Source organism: Festucalex cinctus, chromosome 15 (assembly GCF_051991245.1).
Source record: "Festucalex cinctus isolate MCC-2025b chromosome 15, RoL_Fcin_1.0, whole genome shotgun sequence".
Classification (NCBI taxonomy): Eukaryota; Metazoa; Chordata; class Actinopteri; order Syngnathiformes; family Syngnathidae; genus Festucalex; species Festucalex cinctus.
Genome location: NC_135425.1, coordinates 12,865,599 through 12,887,182, shown reverse-complemented (window position 1 = coordinate 12,887,182; position 21,584 = coordinate 12,865,599). Strand labels below are relative to the sequence as shown.

At 37.8% G+C, this 21,584-nt stretch overlaps 1 protein-coding gene and 1 long non-coding RNA gene across 3 annotated transcripts in view; one reads left to right on the top strand and one right to left on the bottom strand.

Moving 5' to 3' along the window:
• LOC144001931 (uncharacterized) overlaps positions 1 to 21,584 on the bottom strand; it is an 87,260-nt gene that overhangs the window by 3,353 nt on the left and 62,323 nt on the right. The window lies entirely within an intron of this gene.
• Positions 1,659 to 20,620, top strand: tbx5a (T-box transcription factor 5a). Of its 2 annotated transcripts, none has more exons than XM_077497352.1 (9): positions 1,659 to 1,983; positions 2,306 to 2,476; positions 2,773 to 2,867; positions 3,286 to 3,405; positions 4,064 to 4,211; positions 13,235 to 13,387; positions 14,946 to 15,037; positions 17,275 to 17,507; positions 18,004 to 20,620. In XM_077497352.1, the coding sequence occupies exons 2-9, from the start codon at positions 2,330 to 2,332 to the stop codon at positions 18,600 to 18,602; spliced, it is 1,587 nt and encodes a 528-aa protein (XP_077353478.1). In that variant the 5' UTR covers positions 1,659 to 1,983; positions 2,306 to 2,329; the 3' UTR covers positions 18,603 to 20,620. The 2 variants fall into 2 exon arrangements, with proteins under 2 accessions (XP_077353478.1, XP_077353477.1); XM_077497351.1 differs by having other exon boundaries at positions 18,001 to 20,620.

The window sequence follows — 21,584 nt, the reverse complement described above, 5'->3', positions numbered from 1 at the left end:
TGTTAGTTTATTTCCTTGGAGGGTAAAATGACTATACAACATTACGCTAAGTCGCCATTATACAAAAAAGAAAATAAGATATAAAATGAAATCTTTTAAATCCAATATGGCGCCAAAGGGTGTGCAGTGACGGCATGACGGCCAATCATAACACTATCATAACACGTGAAAATAAAAAAAAATAAAAAACACACAAACGCACGATGCAAATGATAGTTTCATTAAACTGTATTTTGATGTGCTTGTTGATGTGATGGGGTGATTGAGGCACATAGGCTACAATCTATCCATCCATTTTCTTAACCGCTTACTCCTTACAAGGGTCGCGGGGGTGCTGGAGCCTATCCCAGCTCGCTACGGGCAGTAGGCGGGGTACACCCTGAACTGGTTGCCAGCCAATTAGGCATTTACACAAATAAATGAGACTAATTGTCAAGACGATTATTTGATAGAGTGCCTTTTTTTTTTTTTTTTTTTTTTTTTTTGCGGAGCCCAGGGGCCACTGGGGCCACTAAAGTAAGTGTATCCTCGTCATCATCCAACATTTATTGGAGTGATGTTTTTATATGGGTTTATTAAATTGATGATTAATTGCTGCATTGCAGGTTTATTATTTGAAGGAAATATTTGTCTGTGGTATATTAAATGTTCATTAGGTACATGTACATTTTGAATGAGGAGGGGCATTTATTTGCTTCACTGGAGAGTGATGATTTTTTTGCACTCCATTTCGTTCAACAGAGGCCACTATTTGAGAAAATACTTGTGTCTGTCTATCTATCCGAAATGTAATTGCTGAAGCATTCCCACATGTGTTATTGTGATTTTTCTTCTCCACACTTTTTTTTGCCACTTAACAACTCCCACATAATACTTCCAATTTACACTGTTCAAATTTCAACTATAGCTTCAAAAATTCACACCTGATTCCACAATACAGTATTTGCACAATTTAAATTGTAATATCAAGTTTTCTCCATTCATTTTCAATGGGACAGACATTGAGCTTTTTCCAAGTATCACTTTCCCCGCCCACTTCCATACATATAACTAGTTATTATCATTACCAGGTGTCTTACACTGCTCAGTGACACAGTTGGTAAAGTGCATTGTCCAGTAACCAGGAGGTCATAATTTCATAATTTATCTCTCAATTTACTTCGTAATCATTCCACATGCATTCAAATCTTAGCATTCAGCTTTCAGCATTCCCACCCAATTTCTCCAGAAATCGCACTTAGTCTATAGTTAGGGTAAGGTGTTTATTATGGCATAGGTAAACTTTATATGAGGCTACTCTCATTTGTGGTGGGGCATTTATTTTCTGCAAAGGTGTTTATATATAGGGCATAATTACATTTTAAAAGAGTCGACACATTGATTTGAGGTGAGGTATTCATCTATCTATCTATCTATCTTCGCCCTCACCTAACCACCCCCTTTTGTAAGCCCTCCCCATCCAACTTCCGCTTCGCACGCTCGCCCATTGATGCTCATCTGTAGAGAGAGAGAGAGAGAGAGAGAGAGAGAGAGAGAGAGAGAGAGAGAGAGAGAGAGAGAGAGAGAGAGAGAGAGAGAGAGAGAGAGATTGGGGAGGTCTAGAGAGAGGGAATAGAAAAGAAGGAGGTGGCCGACCTGCACCCAAGGGGACCGAAGCCCAATGCAGCCAATGCTCGACGCAAGCGGCCGCCCTGGCTCACTCGGACGCCGCCAGCGCTAAAATGCACCGCCAGCACTTCCAGCCACCAGCGGGAAGCTCCTGGTAGCCGACGCCGAGCCGCGAAGCCCCCTCGCCGGAAGCGAACGACAGCGGGAGTCGCTGTCCGTCCGGAGCTCCGTATATCTTCGCGAACAAAAAGAATACATGGAGATACCGAGCCTCGGCTGGATTATTTGAACTTGTATTTTTTATTTTTTTGAGGAAAGAAAGACGAGTCTCTGAACCTTCGGCGTGTTTTTTCTCCTCTTGTCGTTTTGGTTGAGGTAAGATAAACCAGATCCGTTTTCGAGCGTCATCTTTGTGTTCCGTGGAAATAATCCCGCAGATGCTCACTTTTAATAGATACAAATCTCTCACTGAGTAAAAAACAAAACAAAAAACACAACAGATCAGATGTGGAGTTAAAAGAGGAGAAATGTCCTCTGCAGGGTCCTGTGGGCCTTCGCAATTGTCACGTGCATGTGGACCGTTACGTGCCATACTTCAAAAACTACTTTTAAAACGTGTGCACCTTTCAAAAGTGAACACCTTAAGCGTGCTCCTGACTTGATGCTATCTTTTCTTTCTTTTTTTTTTAATGTGGAGGTCTTGCAGCCCTAAGAACCACTTATGGCAGACCCAGAAGAGACTTTCGGCTTGCAAGCCTCTCCCGGTGCTGGTTCCGATTCCAGGGAGGTTCCGAGCGAGGCCAAAGCCGAGAAACCCAACGGGACGTCCGGCAAGTCGCCGTCCTCGCAAACCACCTACATCCAGCAGGTCAGGAGGAGCAGGGCAGTGTCGCATTTTTGCCTTGTAAAATGGATTCAAAATGAGGGGGGGAAAAAAAGTTCAGATCAGGGGGAGAAAAAAAAAAAAATGAAGATAGCTCCAAAAAGTACGAGTAGTTTGGCCATAAGTTTTAATTTTCTGCAAATAAAAACACTAAAATGGCTTTAGAATTTTTGGAGTTGTATTATCAGTTAATATAATTTTTTTTTAAAAAGTTTGTGATAATCAGGCAATAAATAAATAAAACTAAAATAAAACTTACACTTCTTGTCTTATGTTTGCAGGGTATGGAGGGTATAAAAGTGTACCTGCACGAGCGGGAACTGTGGGTGAAGTTCCACGAGGTGGGCACCGAGATGATCATCACCAAAGCGGGCAGGTGAGGCCGCTTTATCGATTGTTTTTCATGGCGCGATATGGTGTTGTCGTGTCTGCGGTTGCGCGCACGAGACGAGGGTTCAAAATATTAGCAACACCCCTTGTGCAACCGCCACGATAACGACAATAAACACGACGCGTAATTTTTAAACGATTTGCGTGCATTGGATCCTAATGTGTATTATTAGCCAACATACATACTCCCTTAAAAGTGACCAAAAAAATATTAATATTATACAGAAGGTCGTCTTTAAGCATATGTTGTATTAGTGTCACTACTGTAAAACTATAAGCAACTTGCAGAATGTGATGATGATGATGATGATGATGACGATCCACCACTCCATTCAATGTTTTTTTTTTTACTTACATTTTTAGGAATTTATTGAAACAGATTTTTTTTCTGCCCATGCATGCAGGCGAATGTTCCCCAGCTTTAAAGTGAGAGTCGCCGGCCTGAACCCCAAAACCAAATATATTCTTCTGATGGATGTCGTGCCGGCAGATGATCATCGATACAAGTTTGCTGATAATAAATGGTTAGTGTATTTTTTTTATCTGCTAATTTGAAAAGAAGTGCGAATGTTATAGTGCAAGAAATATACACTTAAAAGTTTGGGGGTCACACTGACAATTATTTGTTATTCAATGAAAACCCACACTTCAGTGGGGGAAAAAATAATTGCTTTTCTTAAAAAAAAATAAAACAACAAAACAAAACAAAAAAAATAACATTTCTATAAATTTTCGAACATGTATTTGTTGATAAGTTATTAGTTGGTTTTATTTACTAAATTTCCATCGTGTAAAAAAAAAAATAATAATAAAAAAATAAACGAGAGAGAACCGCATGTCAATAATGTGGCTAAAACACGATGAAAATAATTTTTTTCTTCTTTTTATTATTATTATTATTATTATTATTATTATTATTATTATTATTATTATTATTATTATTATTATTATTATTAAACTGTAAAAGTTATTTTTGTATTTTATTTCGTTGCAAAATCTGACGTCACTTGTCTGTTTTGCTTGTGCGGCATGCGCGCCCTTAAATATATATATATATATATATATATATATATATATATATATATATATATATATATATATATATATATATATATGTATATACGTTGTCATTATAGCCTGTAAATATTTTTTTTGTGTAACTTGATGCGGTCCGTGTAACAGGTCGGTGACCGGGAAGGCCGAGCCGGCCATGCCCGGGAGGTTGTACGTTCACCCGGACTCTCCCGCCACCGGTGCCCACTGGATGCGGCAGCTGGTGTCGTTCCAGAAACTCAAGCTGACCAACAACCACCTGGACCCGTTCGGACACGTAGGTGCCTAGGCCTGTCTCCTAAATCTCTCAAATTAGAAACTTGAGGAATGCTGATCAAGTTCTTTTTTTTTTAATAAAACCGATTTTCATGCACGTTTGCACGTGATGGCATGAACGTTTATAGCCCAGGTCCCGCATTTGGCTCGATTTGTTCTGAGAAGAAACGTAATTGTGGAAAAAGAAACATAATAAAAATGGAATTGTGATTCTATAGTGAGAATTTAAAAATCGAACAAAAACCTTCAATGCGATTAATGCAATGCTACTTTAAAAAGTTTTTTCTTTTTCTGTTTTTGGCATGGCGATATGATACTACAGTTGATGTAAAGATCCATGCATTTTTTAATGCATGGGGATAGTAGTATTTTTTTTTATCTTTTAATACTTCCATCATCTATTTATTTATTTATTTATTTATTTATTTGTTTATTTATGGTTCTTGCTCTTTTTCAATTGCAAATGTTATACATGTGCTTAATGATTTTAAATATTTAAATAATGTTATGGACTTGCTGCCCTTATACCTATAATATTTTCATTTCTCACAAAAAAACTTTAATTTGAAATATATATAAAATGTTATGCAGAATTGATTTGACTTTCTATTGCCTACTTGGGGAAAAAAATAAAAGCGCACAAGAACTTTCATCTACGCTGGAAAAAAAACAAAAAAATTTATTTTTTATGCTAAGGCAGTAATTTGAGTTGCAACAAATTAAAAATGTAAATTATTGGCAATTATGGCAACAATGTAAGTTAGGAAGTTGCAAGGTGTTTGTTCAAAAACAATTTGCTGATTTTTTTGCCCTTTAAAGTCGAGGTGGACATAATACAATTCCGTCAACTCTCATTTCTTTGTTGTGAAATGCATCAAAGCCAATTTTCACAAAAGTAAAACTTCAAATCCTTAGTTAAACAGCCCAACTTCAAATTTGATTGGAACGTAATTTGTTGCCTTAAATTTTTTTTTTTTTTACAGTAGTGTGAACGAATTTGCACACTGAATGTAGTCATGCTGAATGAACTTTTTTAACAGAATTTCTTGTGCCCTGACTCACATTCTTAACATACAAGTTGACGTCATTTCTCTATTACTGTACGCACGTTTCATGTTTAAACTAATTGAGGAAACTCTTGTGCACTAAATGTTGGCCCTTGATGGAAGTCCATGTGCATGTATCAGAAAGGGGAAACTTTTTTTTTTTGCGGGGGCCTGTTAGCCATTTCCTAAAAAAAACTCATTATTTCACACTAACTAACCCGCCCCTAAACATCTGCAACACACACACACTCCATCAATGTGTCTCCATGCTAATAAGAAACTTGTTGGCTGCAGTTTTCCATCAAACCTTGATGTTTTCTACAAACTATTAGCTCACAGTCATTAAAGTAATAAGGGAGCGATATAGGAGAATAGTTGCATGCTTTCTATTAAGCAACACTTTAATCAGCTCGTGCTGCAAGATTTGGTTTGAGGATGAGTCACAAAACTTAAAGTGCAATTATCATGTGCAGATTTTGTTGCAAAGACTTTAAAAGACATCGCGAGTGAGAAGCTACCACTAGTTGCATGCAAAATTAAATTAAGTTCATATTTTCATGTAAGCTATACAGTATTTTTTTACTTGTTAAAAACTGTTTCAGTAGTTTTAACAATTTGAAGTACTTTTTTATTTTTTTTAATTTACCTTATGTGTAGTACATTTTAATTGAATCACTTTTTGCATGGTGGGTTTATTTTATATTTTTGGGATCACAATTTACTGACAAATTGGGGGAAAACATCCATACATTAGACAGTCAATGAATTACATTTAAAAAAATGTTTCAAATATATAATGGAGTCAAATATATTAGATTAAAGTTTTTCAAAATTTATTTGAGCACATTTTTAGTCAACTTAAGTGCATACTTTAAATGGTCCATTTTAGTGTTAGTGTTTAAAAGGTGTATAATGTTACACAGTGACTAAAAGTATTAGTTAGCGATAGCTGAAAAGTTGATTTTAAGACAACAACAACAAATTGTTTTCAGAATTCTATTCGTGGAATTAAAATCTGCCAATCATTATTTTACATTTTGGCCATTAATATACTTTTTACAAATAAAACATCTGCCTAGATTTTGAGTAACACTTGGGCCTACAGCACTACTGTATTTTATTTTAATATGGTGGCATATTTTGGAAATGGTACATGGTTTAAAAAAAAAAAGAAAAGAAAAAAAAAAAAGCTTGTGCAGCACTATAATAGACATTCCATATACAAGTGAGCTGCCACACATCCAAGTCGCACCTAGTTAGGCCAGGAAGGCCCAGCTGGCCCAATGAAACCTGAGCTGGGATGGAATGTGAATATGTAGTAAATTTTTGGTTGGAGTGCACTTTTGTCTTTTTCTCTTCATTAGTTGCAGTGTATGCATGCATGCTAGCATGCATGCTATGCCTCTGGGATTCATAAATGATACTGCAATGGTAGCCTGCCAGAAATATGCTTGTGTTTGGTGCATCTGGATGGAATAAGTTGAAGTACAGTGGAGATGCCGGGTCCCAATTAGGATGAGCCCGAGGTGGGAATTGCAACGGGCAAGCGGCACCGAGCGCAGGAGCTCAATTGGGGATTATTTGGAAAGCCGCAAGGAAATAGTGGAGCTTAAAGTCTTAAAACAATGAGTCGCACAAGTGCTGAAGTGCAAGGAGAAAGATTTGATCAGTCGGGTGCAAGGCCAGGGGGACAAATTGTCATGCAGAGTATTCATATGAACATATACCAACTCTCAATTCATGAATTATTTATGCCATTTTTTCTTTCTAACATTATAATGAAATTTTATGACTCACCTTTCCGTAAATAAATAAATAAATAAATGAATACCTGTATGTTCATCAGTTCTAAATTTTTATCAAATACACATTTGACTAATTCTAGACAAGCTGATAAAAAATAACTTTCAGAAAAGTTGAAAAACTTTTTAAATGTGTCTCCATGAAATGGTAAACATAATCACCACATACGTATCGCAGTCATTAAATTATTATTATTTTTTTCCAAAGTTAGAAAAAAGTCTACACATATTTTTAAATGCCAGGGTTTTGTCATATAAAAGGAACTATAGTGCTATGAGATATTATTAGATATTTTATTTTTATTTTTAGATTTTTATAAAATAAATACATAAAATTATTATTATTTTCTGTTGTGCCCTCCTGGAAACAAGAAAACCTTTCACAGACCCCAACTCTCAGCCACAATTATCAATAGCATCTTTTGTTTTGCACAACATTGTATCCTTATTAACATTAAATAAAAAAAAAATATGAATCAACCAGATCTAAAGAACAACTTCATTAATATTATTAACAATGTGGTTTTAGGCTGTAACAGAATTATTTGCCTGAAAAATAAATAAATGAGCACACCGCTGCCATCTACTGTAGTGGATGTGCAACTATACTTTATTCTCGTACAGAAAAAACACTTCCACGAGATGGGAATAGATTACATCACATGTAAACAGTTAAAAAACAATCATTTCCAAATTTAGCACCCGCTAATGTCACCTTTAACCTCAAGCACCCGATTGGAAAAAATTGATATCTTTCAGAGACGGGAGGTTAAAAAAAAAAATAAAAAAAAAAAAAAGGAAGAAGAATACTGAGGTAATGCTGTTGCATAAGTATGCGCACCCTTGTATGACTAAAATAACCAATCACATTCAAATTTATGTGAAATGGGAGTCATCACACAAGTGCCTCCGATTAACCTTGAATAAAGTTTAGCTGTTCTAATAGGCTTTTCAATCCAAGTCATGAAATAAATGACTTTGGTCTCATTGTTTTATATCACATTAACCTTGAATTCGAACAGGGGTGTGTAGATTTTTTTGTAGGCGCTGTATGTGTGATTTCTTAAAAATAAACAGCGATCATGTGGTTGCATAAGTGTGCACATCCTCCCAAGAGACAACCACATTCCAACCCATGTTAAATGGGAGTTTGAACACCTGCCATCATTTACGTTCAGCCGTTCATCACAAGAAAAAAAGCAGTCATTTAAACAGGGGTGTGTAGACTTTCAATACCTAGTCTACTTGTATTTTTGCATTCGCATTTTCTAACAGTTGTGAATCCGTTGCTTTAAACCAGGGGTGTCAAACTCATATTAGCTCAGGGGCCACATGGAGGAAAATATATGACCAAGTGGGCCGAATCAGTAAAATAATGGTATATAACATAAAAACAATTGCCATCAATTCTACGCAGATTTTCGCTATTTGTGGACCAGCCCTAAATTACGGAGCTCAGCTGTAATCTATTGTTCCAAAAAAGTAACAGGAATGCCAATGGAACACGGCAACACTTTGCCAGTATGAATTCCGGATGTGTTAAATCGACCTGTTTTGCATATATATTGTTCACAGAATGCAATGTCTGGCGCAGTTAATGAAGATATAAGGACGTTAATTCTTCTAATTTGTATTTGTGTTACCAGTAATTGAATTTGTGTCATATTTATACGTTTGTCGGTCTATGATTTTTTTAAAATTTTTTTTAGAAAAATTTAAACAAACCGTAACTTTAGGTTGTGTGTAAAATAATGACGCTAGGACGATTCCTTGTACAAGTTGCATTGCTCATCTGAGGAATGCTTGCGAGATTACGAATTTATGTTTGGATTGTGGCCGGCTGATTTATTAGTCTGGCATTACAATTTTTTTATTTTTATTTTTTTTACTTTACAAAATCATCTCGCGGGCCGGATTAAACCCCTTTGCGGGCCTGATCCGGCCCGCGGGCCTTATGTTTGACACCCCTGCTTTAAACTGTTTTCCGCCCTCGTCTCCCCATTTTTGGACCACGGTAGAGACGTCGTATAGGATTTGTTGGTGTTTACATTTGAGTGGCAGTGCACAAAGCGCAATAGCGATGGCGGCCCTGCCAAACCCTTCTAATCCCGGGGCCGGCTGGGAGGGAGGCAATTCTCTGATGTGGTCGGGACTTGAAAGCGGGAAGGGCCAAAAGTGATCCCTGGCTATCATTAACTATTATCATGGTGAGGCTGCGGGGAAGAGGAGGGGGCAGGGTGAGGAGGAGTGGCTTGGGCTGGCTCGGGTTGGAGCCCCACTGGGTGGTCCGGTGGAAACACCCCAACTTCCAGCTCTATGCGGGCTGGACAGTGGGAAGCCGCAGCTCGGGGGTCATGTTATTTCCCGGGGTGAAATGGGCATTTAGGGGGTGACGTTTTTAGCTTTCTTGTTAGTGGGATGGTGGACATTGTGATGCTCCTTCTCATGTGTGCACCTTGGCCACCAGGGGCAGTATAATACATAAGTACCGTATCATACATGTGCATTTGATAATAACAGACAGGCACAAATAAAGTGCAATATCTATCGGGCTTTTGTTTGTTTGTTTGTTTGTTTGTTTTTTAGTATAGACTAAAATAGGACTGTAAAAAAAAATCTCAAACACAGTACAAGATTTCTACACACTAGTACAGCAACTTTGGCACATTAGTAGGGCAGCTATGCTATGAGAGAGGCAATATCAAATGACCTACTTTAGCTGTCCATTAATCTCATTACAAATACCTTTTATGCTACGTTAATGCTAGTACAGTATTTCAATTTGTATGCAGCACTTATATATACACATATATATATATATATATATATATATATATATATATAAAGAGCCCTGAGATAGATAAAAAGAGATGGATAAAAACAGGTGGATTTTACTGCTTAACTCAATATTAATCAGAATGCTTTGTTTAGATTTAGCAAGGCCACATATTCATATACCGATATATGCAAAGATTTTTTACTTTTTTTATTTTTATTTTTTACTTGATTTCCCTGCTTCAAATTGGCTAAAATAGTAATTGGGGGTATTTTCCCAACTATTACCTAACTCACCTTTTTTTTCTTTTTACTTTATTTATTTGACTGTTTAAAAGTTTGGTTTTTTTTTGTTTTTTTTTAAATAACACACTGTCAAACAACAACCAGTTAAAAAGCCGAACCAGGGGGGGGATCCCTGGAGCAAATGGTGTCTTTTTAGGACATGTAATATAGTCAGACATCATTGCAAGCACCCATCTACTCTTCCATCCAAAGTGAAATCCTGACTGCTGTTTAGTGGCCAGGGTCACTCACCACTCTCATGCAGGCAGCATGCAGGGCGCGGACGCAAAAAATGTCCAGTCCGGTTTCAGGCCTTTGCCAAAAGCTACTGCAGCATGAAATGCGATCAAGTTCAACTGGAAACTACTAATGGAGCGCCATTGTATCCTTCTATGGCCTCGGCGCTTCACTCGGCCCCCAAAGAGAACCTTGTGGGGGCATGCCGGAGGTCAGTGTGGCAATGAAAGGCAGGTACAAAAACAACCCTCCAGATAACAGATAGCCCGGAATACCAAAGGTGGGAGGGGGAAGAATGGGGGCGGGAGAGCTCGTCATTATATTTGCATCTTGACATTTGCTAATAGGTAATCAAACAGCAGGTTCCATCAAAGACTGCAGTCTTTATGAGCCGCATTTTAACTAGTGAAGCCACAAAAGGAAGTTCAAGTTCAAGCTGATTGGAGGCGAAGCACACGCATGCACGCAGGCAGGCCCTCTGCTCGTCGTCACTTAGCACGTTCGCTTACGAGAGAGAAGCGACATGCTTGTGGGAATCACTTTGGAGTTACATAAGGAAAGTTTTAGAGCAGGTTTGGCAGAAAGAAGACAGATCGGAAGGTTCAAATGAGTTCAAAAACAACGTGCTCCAACTGAGGCGGAGCAAAACACGCACATATTCTTGTTATGGTTCATACCTGTGTTTGTTTGCATGAACGCAAGTAAACAGCGAATCTGGATTCAATCTGGCGTGGATCTGAAGTATTGGTATGAACACATTAAACATTAAAAGTGCATAATTGCGAGACGCTCACGTAACTGAAAATGTTTGTCAATTCATATCACAGCTCATCACAGAACATTGAGATAATAATTGGATTGAATTTGGTTTTCATCTGAAGGTTCAGTGTTTCACGCATGAAATATTTAAACCACTTTTGCTTTAGAACACAAAACTGAAAATGTTTCTTTATAAATACAATATCTGTTTTGTACCATGGACAGATTGCAAAATATTGACAACAGACTTGGATTCAATTCAGTTTCAAAATCTCAACATTCAGACACAATTACAGATAATAAACCCACTTTTTACATTGTGACATTCGGATTACTGAAAACGTTGGCTCATTGAAATCCATTTTCTGACATGGACTGCAAAAAAAATAAAAAATACAGATTTGGATTCAATTAATTGTCCATCTCAAGATTCAGTGTAAACATGTCACCTTAAAACTAAGGCACGGCCAATAAGGACTTCTTTAGGCTGATGCTCGTTTCATATTTCACAGAATAAAATTCTGATAACTGATTAATTGAGTTATTAATGAAAAAAAATAATATATATGGAGGATAAAAATAAGTGTTTTGTTTTGCTCCCTTAATGCTTACAACAACAAAGATACGAACTACAGGAAGGACAAATTTGACTATTTTACAATACAGTACTTTGTCATTTAGCATTTGTTTAACTTCACGACAGAGAAAATAGGCAAACAAATGTGAGGATTTTCTTTTTTTCTTTTTGCCTATTCAAAAAATAGTTGTTTTAATCTTTGTCTTATATTATAAAGTGTTAATGTGGGAATAAAATTCAGAAAAATTGCAAATTGGCCAATTTTTGCCCATTTAAAAAAAAGGGATCAGAAATTAATCAGTCTGGCCAAAATAAAATAAAAAAATACATCGTTTGCAAAACATTGAGAACAGATTTGATTTTAATTTTGTGCACAGCCTCAGCATGAAAGAGAGACCTACTGAGTTCTGGTCCCAAATTTGAAATGGTGTTTTCTGGCATGTGCAGTACGTGAGTCTGTACAAATTTTCCATGAAAAGTTTTTTAATTGACATCAAGATATGTAAATAATTGGCATTACTTTACAAGTGGTCTTCAAGGATTTGATGAGCAACAAGTTAACAATGTCAAGGAAGTATGATTGTACTTTTTTTGGACAAGATTAAGTGAGTTGGGTTAGCAGAGGGCACCATTCATGCTAAGACCTTCCCTGCAAACAACTTTTGATTACATTTTATGTCAAGTGAGGAAAAACATTTAAAAAAAAAAAAAAAAAAAAAGTATATTCCCCTCCACACTGGGTTTTTACTCAAATCATGGAGATAAATAATCATTTATTTGGTCATGGTTTTGAATCTGGAACCAAATCATTTGTGCAACATGAGAAAACGTGTTGCAACTGTTAACTGTTAAAAAAATAAAATAAATGCATGATTTGAATTGCACAATATGTAACGTGGATCAGATTCTTTTTTTTTTTTTTTGTACTATCTTTTAACTTTTTCCCAAATTTGACTTTACTTTGGTCTTCAGCTTTCGTAAGTGTAAAATATTGTGTTTCCAAATATTGTGATTATTTTTTTTAAAATGTGATTAAATTGTGATTAATTTTAGTTTCAATTGTCTGTATTAAACATGTATAGTCTGAATCCAAAGCCTTTCTAAAGTGTTTTTTTTTTAACTAAAAGAAAATAAATACAAATGTTGTGATAGTAATTTAGAGTTTGAAAGGTTGTGGATGTGCTTTTATTCTGTTTGAATTTAGCTTTCCATCATAACTCGAATTAAAAAAAATCCGTTTGGAAAAATTATTACATTCTGCATGTGTAGTTTATATTTAACCCGCTGACTCAACTCACAACTTGTGGCGCTGATCCACATTATTGGCTCAGGCTGGAATTCAAGGAGCTCTGCTCACATTCCGATGTCATCATCTCATGATTTTTTGTTTTTGTTTTTGTGCATGATATTAGTAGTGTAGTCGTCTAAATATGTGACGATAGCGATCCGACTAATGCAAAACTCGTCCCCTCATTTTATCAGGATTTCCCTTGTTAAAAACAACCAAGCATATCTTGTCGCTCTATTGGTTTGGTTTTCCCAGATCATCTTGAACTCGATGCACAAGTACCAGCCCAGGATCCACATCGTGAAAGCGGATGAGAACAACGGGTTCGGCTCCAAGAACACGGCCTTCTGCACGCACGTCTTCCCCGAGACCGCGTTCATCGCCGTCACGTCCTACCAGAACCACAAGGTCACATTTGCACGCGTGTCACTTTTTTTTTTTTTTTTTTTAAGTTCGCTGAATTCGTGCGGATTTTATTGTGCGGGGAAGACAACCCGCAACGCTTCTTAATTTCGTTTAATTCATGATTTAATTCGGCGAATTATTACCAACAATAACGGTGAGAACACAGTTATAGAGAATAAGAGTTGTTTGTTCGATCAGTTTCCTTTTTCGTGTACAACGACAGAAACGTGAAAAGGCCCGTCAAGAGAAAATAATAATAATAATAATAATAATAATAATAATAATAATAATTATTATTATTATTATTATTATTATTATTATTATTATTATTATTATTATTATTATTATTATTATTATTATTTACAAGTTATTTTATATAGCCCGCGATAGATGGAGCGAAATGAGAAACCAGTCAAGAGACTAATTCGTTCAACTATAGACAACCAGGCTAATAACATCAGGCAACAAAACAAACGATAAAAGTTATTGATATTACAGTAATAAATAAATAAATAAATAAATACATAAATAACCCAATCTTCGCTTGTTTTGATTTCTTTTTTAAGATATAAGTAAAAATTTGTATTTTGTTTGTTTCGAAATGCAGAAATTCTTTATAACAAAATACAGAACACGGCTAATAATTGTAACTTCATTTATTTATTTATTTTTATAGTGTTTGAATGAATAGTCGTTGCTCTTTTGGATAAATAATAAAGCATTTTAAATGGGCTCTCGCGTGCAGCTGTTAGTTGATTTCATGTTGCGTTGCGTGCAGTTTGTTTGCCCTAATACGCGCAAGAAAGACGAAATATGTGTAAACAGCGTCTGTTTAAGATCATTTAAACACGTGGGCGTTGGGGGAGAGAGTTTGGATCGTACAGGAGAGTAGAGCAGATTTGTGGCTCGTAATGTCTCTGCAGCCAATCAGCGGCCTCCTTCCTTCTGGGAACAGGAAGCTGCGTTGTGTAGAAAGCGTTCATTATTTTCCAACAAGTTCGTGGTGGGGGCTCACATCGTAACCCCCAGGGTTAATTGGCGCTTTCCAGAAAAAAATAAAAATAAAAATAAACATGCATTTAAAGTGCAGGCTTTTGAGCAATGAGCATAACTGTCTAATAATCTAACAGGCTAACATCTGCCAGAACTGCAATGTGCTACAGGCCACCATGTGTCAGCTTCACCTGCTAATGGAGAGAGAGACACAGAGAGAGAGAGAGAGAGAGAGAGAGAGAGAGAGAAGAGAGAGAGAGAGAGAGAATGGCATTGGATTTTGATTGGGCTAAGCAAAAATTGCAATAAAGTTTATGTTGGCAGCCATCTGTAGACAAACTTCCACTTTGGTCAGGAAAAGTGAAAGCACTCAAAAAAATCTGTCATGCCTGACTTTAGAACTCTCAAAGCACCTATGCCTCAGTTTTGGAAATGATTCCTCCAAGTTTAATAATTTGATTATATTGTGTTCTTTATTTGGGCAATCAGTTACTCTAAATTCCAAAAGGGATTTAAAGAAAGCAGAATTTTTGGTGCTTGTACTGAGTTGTTTGCTTGTTTTCTTTAGATAACGCAACTTAAGATTGAGAACAACCCGTTTGCTAAAGGCTTTCGTGGAAGTGATGACATGGAACTGCACCGGATGTCCAGAATGCAAAGGTACGAGGGCTTTAGTTTGTACAAAAGACGCAAGAGAGAGAGAGAGAGAGAGAGAGAGAGAGAGATAGTCGGGTCAAAAATAACTCAATTTGGATTCATATAGTCCATTTAGCTTAATGCTAACAAACAATGCAAAATTTAATTTTTAGATAATGAACAGCAACGTTTCACAGGTGATCTGTGATGAGGTCATCAGTCTTTTTGAAACTGAGAGACACTTCTTGACTAATGTATGCGTAATGTAAAGGGATGCCAGTTTGATTTGCACTTCTAAAGTAAAAAAAAAAAAACTTGCTCAAATTATTTGGGAGTAAAGCCGAGTTTATACTTCTGCGTTTGCCCTTTGTCCACGAATGTAATTTTTTCATGCGCTACAATGCCGACCTTTGACCTGTACTACTTTTCATTCACATTATTATTAATAATAGTCAACTAAGTCCACTAAGTTAACCACAAAAATAGGTCAAAACACAAAAAAAAAAATCACCAGAGGTTATTTTTGATAGTTTGGGTCTACCTAATTTTGTGGCCCACAATGTGGCTTCCTTACATGGGAAGCTTTATCAAATCAAAGCAATTACAGCGTGATGATGGCCGACATTCTACATGAGACTGTTGGTAATGTTAAATTGCGATGATATTAGTCATAACGAGCCTGAACTGCGACAACATCTTCCATCCGCGCGCGTGCACACACACAGTCCAAATAATTTCCTTTTTAGACCATACGTCAGCATACACATACTGTATGTATTACTCGGCCCACATGAGGGATGGCGTGAGGGCAAAACGCTTTTTCAAAGAACAAAATCTGGTTTTGAAACTTTGCGGGGCCCCCCCACATAAAATACATCCCCTGCCTTCCCCTGATTTCGCTCGCTGCCCTTCCCATAACAATTATTGGGAGCCACAAGAATAAAGGTTCAACATTCAAAGTCAAAGAAAAATATGGCATGACTTCAGAGGATGTATTTCAATACGTTTTCCAGTAAAATAAGTACCACTGAAATGCATGGAAACATCATTTATGTGTTTACATTTTTTTTTGTAATGTGCTTCTCAATAATAATAAAAAAGTAGTATCATACTTCATAAAAAAATCTATGAATACTATATATATATATATATATATATATATATATATATATATATATATATATATATATATATATATATATATATATATATATATATATATATATATATATATATATATATATTTACAATAACCTAGTCTAAAAAATAAACCGGTTTGTGCAGCATGATTTCATGCTTCAATGCTCATTGACATTGTGCTGCTCCTCCTAGTGTGTGTGCCTTTGCCACCAGGGGGCAGTATATGCTTCTAAAAATAAATACACATTTAAATCAGTTGCTTCTAAGGTTAGTAAAATGCAGGAATGGAATTTACTATATGAATTTGCACTCATATCGCAATTGGCTGAACGGTTATACATACTGTGGCGTTGATGCTAGTTGCGATAGCGTCTTTATGGCGTTTTATATTGTGTGTTAGCATTAAGCTAGCAGTATTTCTAAACACTTTCGTGTTTAATTTTGCTGTCAACTTCAACTGTGTGGCAATAAACATCTTGAAGTATTTGTTTATTTCAGCTCAGTGGTCTAGTGGTAGAGTGTCCACCCTGAGACTGGGAGGTCATGGGTTCAGTCCCCCGGCCGGGTCATACCAAAGACTATAAAAATGGGACCCAATTGCCTCCCTGCTTGACACTCAGCAGTAAGGGTTGTAATTGGGGGGTTAGATCACCAAAAATGATTCCCGAGCGCGGCCCCTGCTGCTGCTCACCGCTCCCCCAGGGGATGGGTTAAATGCGGAGAACAAATTTCACCCCACTTCGGTGGATGTGACAATCAGTGGTAATTTAATTGTTTTGATGGTTCGTATCTTGAAACACCACAAAGTGGGGGTACCGCTATACGAAAAAAATATTTAAATCAAACAACCTAATTGCTAATACTACTCGACAGATGAAAATGTATGCCACGTTACAACTCCAATGTTTGTCATGTTCCAAACTAGACTGTCAGTCTCCACTGATGGATGCTGCGCATTTGGACAGAAAACGTGCAACAGAATGTCTGCCAATGGAAAAGATGATACTCACATACACTCTGGAAAAAGTACTACTATATAGCATAAAATGTGTATTACTGAAAACATTTTTCCCTTTAGATTTTGTCCTAATTTCATCACTGTTTTTTGTGTGTAAACGTAGCACCAAGGATTACCCGGTGGTCCCTCGCAGCACGGTGCGCCAACGAGTGAGCTCCAGCCAGAGTCCGTTCAGCGGGGAAGTCCAAGGGCTGGCAACCCCAAATGCCCTTAGCTCCCAGTACTCCCAGTGTGAGAACGGGGTGACGAGTACCTCGCAGGACCTACTGCCCCAGTCGGGTTCCTATCCCCTCCCCCACGAGCATGGCCAGGAGTACCATTGCATCAAGAGGAAAGGTAGGTCAACTACAACCGAAGCAAATGTACCAGAGGTTGGCATTCCGTCAATATTGACGGAAGGTCCGTCAATCCGTCAATGACAGATGCCCATTTTGTTGACGAATGACGGGAAACTTAAAAAACTTTACGAACTAAGTATTGACAGAAGGAGGTTTTCGTCCGTCATTGTAATAGTCAACCCGTCAACAAATTCGGGAATCCGTCAATGACGGATTTTGTTGAACATTGTCGGACGCCCACTTCGAATGACAGAATCATTGACGAACGCTCATTTTGCTGAGCAATCGAAGAATGGCGGATTGAAGGTTGACGATGACGGAAAGGTGTCCCGACTTTTGACGGTTACCGAATGACGCTCAAAATTCATTGACATGCCCACCTCTGCCCAGTACCCTCATGAGATGGATGTTTTCTTGGATAGAACCAAATATCTTCTGATTCTCGTTTATGGAGTTATATCGCCGAGGACATAACTTTTTTGTAATTCCAGCAGCAGCAACAGAAGACGACTGCCACTCAGGCGAGCACAGCTACAAGAAAGCCTACTTGGAGAGCTCGTCCAGTGAAGACGACCATTACTACCGGCCGGTGGGATACGCGCAGAGCCTCGGCCTGGCCGCCGGACCCTACCGCAGCGAGTCGAGCCAGCGCCAGGCCTGCATGTACGCCGGTGCCTCGCAGGGTGCTGAGCCCGTTCCCAGCTTGGAGGACATCAGCTGCAACACCTGGGCCGGGGTGTCCCCTTACGGGAGCTGCTCTGTGGCCACCATGCAGCCCATGGAGCGACTGCCCTACCAGCACTTCTCTGCCCACTTCACGTCCGGTTCTTTGGTGTCTAGAATTAGTGGGGTGGGGAGCCATTCCTCGCCCCAGTTAGCTGACGGTCACCACGCCGCCATGTACCAGAGCTCGGTGACGCACCAGACTCTGGGTCGCCAGTGCAGCCCTGGCGCCGGGATCCAGTCGCCGACCGCTGGCCTGCAGGGTAACGAGTACCTCTACACGCATGGCATACCACGCACGCTATCGCCTCACCAGTACCACGCGGTTCATAGTGTTAGCATCATGCCAGAGTGGAATGACAACAGCTAGGGGATCTTTTCAGGGTTATCGACAATAAAATCTTTAGATACATTTCTATTTATATTTTTATAGGATGTGTGTTCAGAGACACCGGGGAGCAGAATCACATTTGTGTCCTCTGCACTTATAAGCAGTATGAACATGGGATGTGTGGCGATCGAACGCGCACATAGACTGCACACCAACAAAAAGACTCGACTCGAGAGAAAAAAAAGACTCATGAGAACGGTGCCCGGTTGAAAGGTGCGTTGTACAAATGGCTGTTTGGATTAATGTCCCGATTTTGTCTAACAGACGTTCCACTGCTGGTGTTGCATGAGCTCTGGTTATCAAGTTATTGTAGCCACCAATAAGGTTCAGAAGAATACGACAGACTTTGTTCTGGCTCTCAAAAGTTTGGATTGGGTTTTGGGCCAACATTTGTTTACCTCTTGCAATCCATCCATCCATTTTCAATCCTAACAAGGGAGCTGGAGTCTATCCCAGCTGGTATTGGCTGAGGGTCACCATGAACTGTTTTGTAGTCAATTATAAGGCAGGCAGAAAAACAATTCGCCCCAACATTCAGTCATTCTTGGACAACTCATGGGGGGAGTTTTCAAAATGTCATCAAATATTTTACTTTATCGCTCTTATTTGTAGTCAATCTAGATAGGAACTACATTTCAATCCAAATTTTTGGTTCTCTAGCCCACTAAACAGCCATGTTTACAGTATTATCAAACAGGAAAATTATTAAATATTCATTCCATTTAATTGCAACATTGAAATGAAAACAATAAATGTGAATGCTTGTTTTAGAGGAATGTTTTCTCTTTAACACCCTGTCGAGTGAAAATAAATGGCTTGTAAATTTGACACACCACAGAGAAGGGTGATGTTAACAACCCTGCCAAACTTCATTGGTTTAAAATAATCAAGAGTTTGAAATTAGGCTTCAAAATTGAAAAAAAAAAATAGCCACTTAAAGTCTTCAGCGGCTAGCTCACGAGCTAACAAACTTCCGGGGCTTCACTTGACTAGCAGATGAGTGGTAGGCTCATCCACTTCTTCACATCCTCGCCTCGGAATTCAAATAACACCGAGCTGTTTGGTAAATTGTGGTATGCAGAAAAACGCGGTTTCGGAATGTAAGTATAGCTGTAGTGGTTAGAAATTAGTCTAATAACCAATGAGACTAATTCCCGAAGGGGTTCAAGATCTTTTACAGTGGAGGATGGGGGACTCATGCCGGACACCGAAGTGAGCCATTTAAGCCATGCCAAAACAATCATAAAAACAAAAATGGTGACTGTTTAGTGCTGTATCTCCACAATTTATTATGATGTAGTTCTCAGTCTTTGCACATAATTTTAGCAGCTATCTTCAAACAAACATGTACGCTGTATTCAGGAATAAAATTCTCAATTTACTTAGGGTATTTAAGGAATTACGGTTCACATTATTAAGCTAAAGTTAAAAATGCTGTACTGTTTCAGTATTTAATTGTATTTTTGTACTAATTGTACGAAAACTTTCACCCACATAATTACATGTAATTTTAATTACACATGAAATATGCTGTTATCTTTATTTACAGATGCTCAATCTTGATAGTTGTATTGCTAAGTTGAGACAATTACTGGTTTTGCATGCAGTTTCGGAAAAAAACAAGTCTCAGTCGCAAAAAAAACTCCATAAAAACAGTGGTATTTTATGTAAAATCCAGTAAATGCTTGCATTCAGAAACTGGCACTTCTCTAACAATAGAATTAAAACAGTGTCGTAACGTAGCGGTGGGACACCACAGGGAATGTAGTTTTATGAAAAGTACTTGATGTGTAAAAAAAAAAAAAAAAGGCAAAAGTTAATTGTTGCCACACATCCTTACATGTGGGCAAAAGGTTATTTTTCATGTCTGTAGTTGACAGAATGTACTATTTGTCAATAGTATTTATTTGTTACCCATGTAAATCATCTTGCCTGTCCATGCATGTAGTAAAGCTAGATGGTTAATTTTTTTTTACAGTCCTTTTTTTTTAAATTGATGTTTGTATAGGATTTTCTAATCATACTCATTTAGAAACCAGGTGATTACTAAACAGAGGTCAGTAAGTATCTAAGTACACATTAGGATATCTTTGTAAATATACATGTACATAACAGAAAACTTGCAATAAATTTAAAATATTAAATCTTTGCTTGCTTTTGTCTGTTCTTTCGGGATTTGCATCATAGCGTTATACTGTATAGTTCTTAAGTAAGTAAGGAATAAAATTTAACAAAGCGAATGTAAGTAAAACGTCCGTCACATGATTTGGTCAAAATTTCACAGGGATCAATAATGACGGCACTCTTTTCAGACTTTTTATTTATTTTTTTACCTACAGGTAGAGTAGCTACTTCTAACGGGAGAGAGTCGGAATCAAACTTCCATCAGGTGCACATTTTCTGACACATATGTATAAAATGTTTGCTAGCAAAACACAACGGCTAGCCTGCTAGCTAACATCAACACCACAGCGCACTATCACTGTCAAAATCCATTAATTAGCAAGTGATCCTGTTAGCAATGTCTGAAATCCCCCCGCTCCATCTTTCAATCACAGTCAGCGTTCAACATGTAACTTTTCGACTGATATCTCCCACATTCCGACTACGGCGGTAGAGAAGAATCATCTTTTCAGAAACTTTTCGTGTTTTCTCAATTAGCTTGCATCAGTCAAATGACATGTAAGGTTGGCTTATTTAGCAAAGGTGGGCAGTTTAGTCTCTCATCTCTTCCCGTTGTTGCTAAAAATGTGAGCACTCGTTGAGAATTTGGGCAAAGAGGCGAGAGACGGCAGAGCCCATCTTTGCGGTGCCGGAAGTACGTGAAATCATGGTGAACATGTCTATAGGTAGTGAGGTATATTGGTTAGCAGCTGGGAAGTTTACTGTCACTTAGCACTAAATGTAACGCAGTTCTTAAATTAGACTGAAATTTCACTTGAAAATTCTCCATCCATCTCC

Excerpts from the sequence above, each read along its gene's own strand:
- tbx5a (XM_077497351.1), top strand. The coding sequence starts at position 2,330 with ATGGCAGACCCAGAAGAGACTTTCGGCTTGCAAGCCTCTCCCGGTGCT. Across the intron at positions 2,477-2,772 it reads AAACCACCTACATCCAGCAG|GGTATGGAGGGTATAAAAGT; the intron begins GTCAGGAGGAGC and ends TTATGTTTGCAG. Across the intron at positions 17,508-18,000 it reads CCATTGCATCAAGAGGAAAG|CAGCAGCAACAGAAGACGAC; the intron begins GTAGGTCAACTA and ends TTGTAATTCCAG.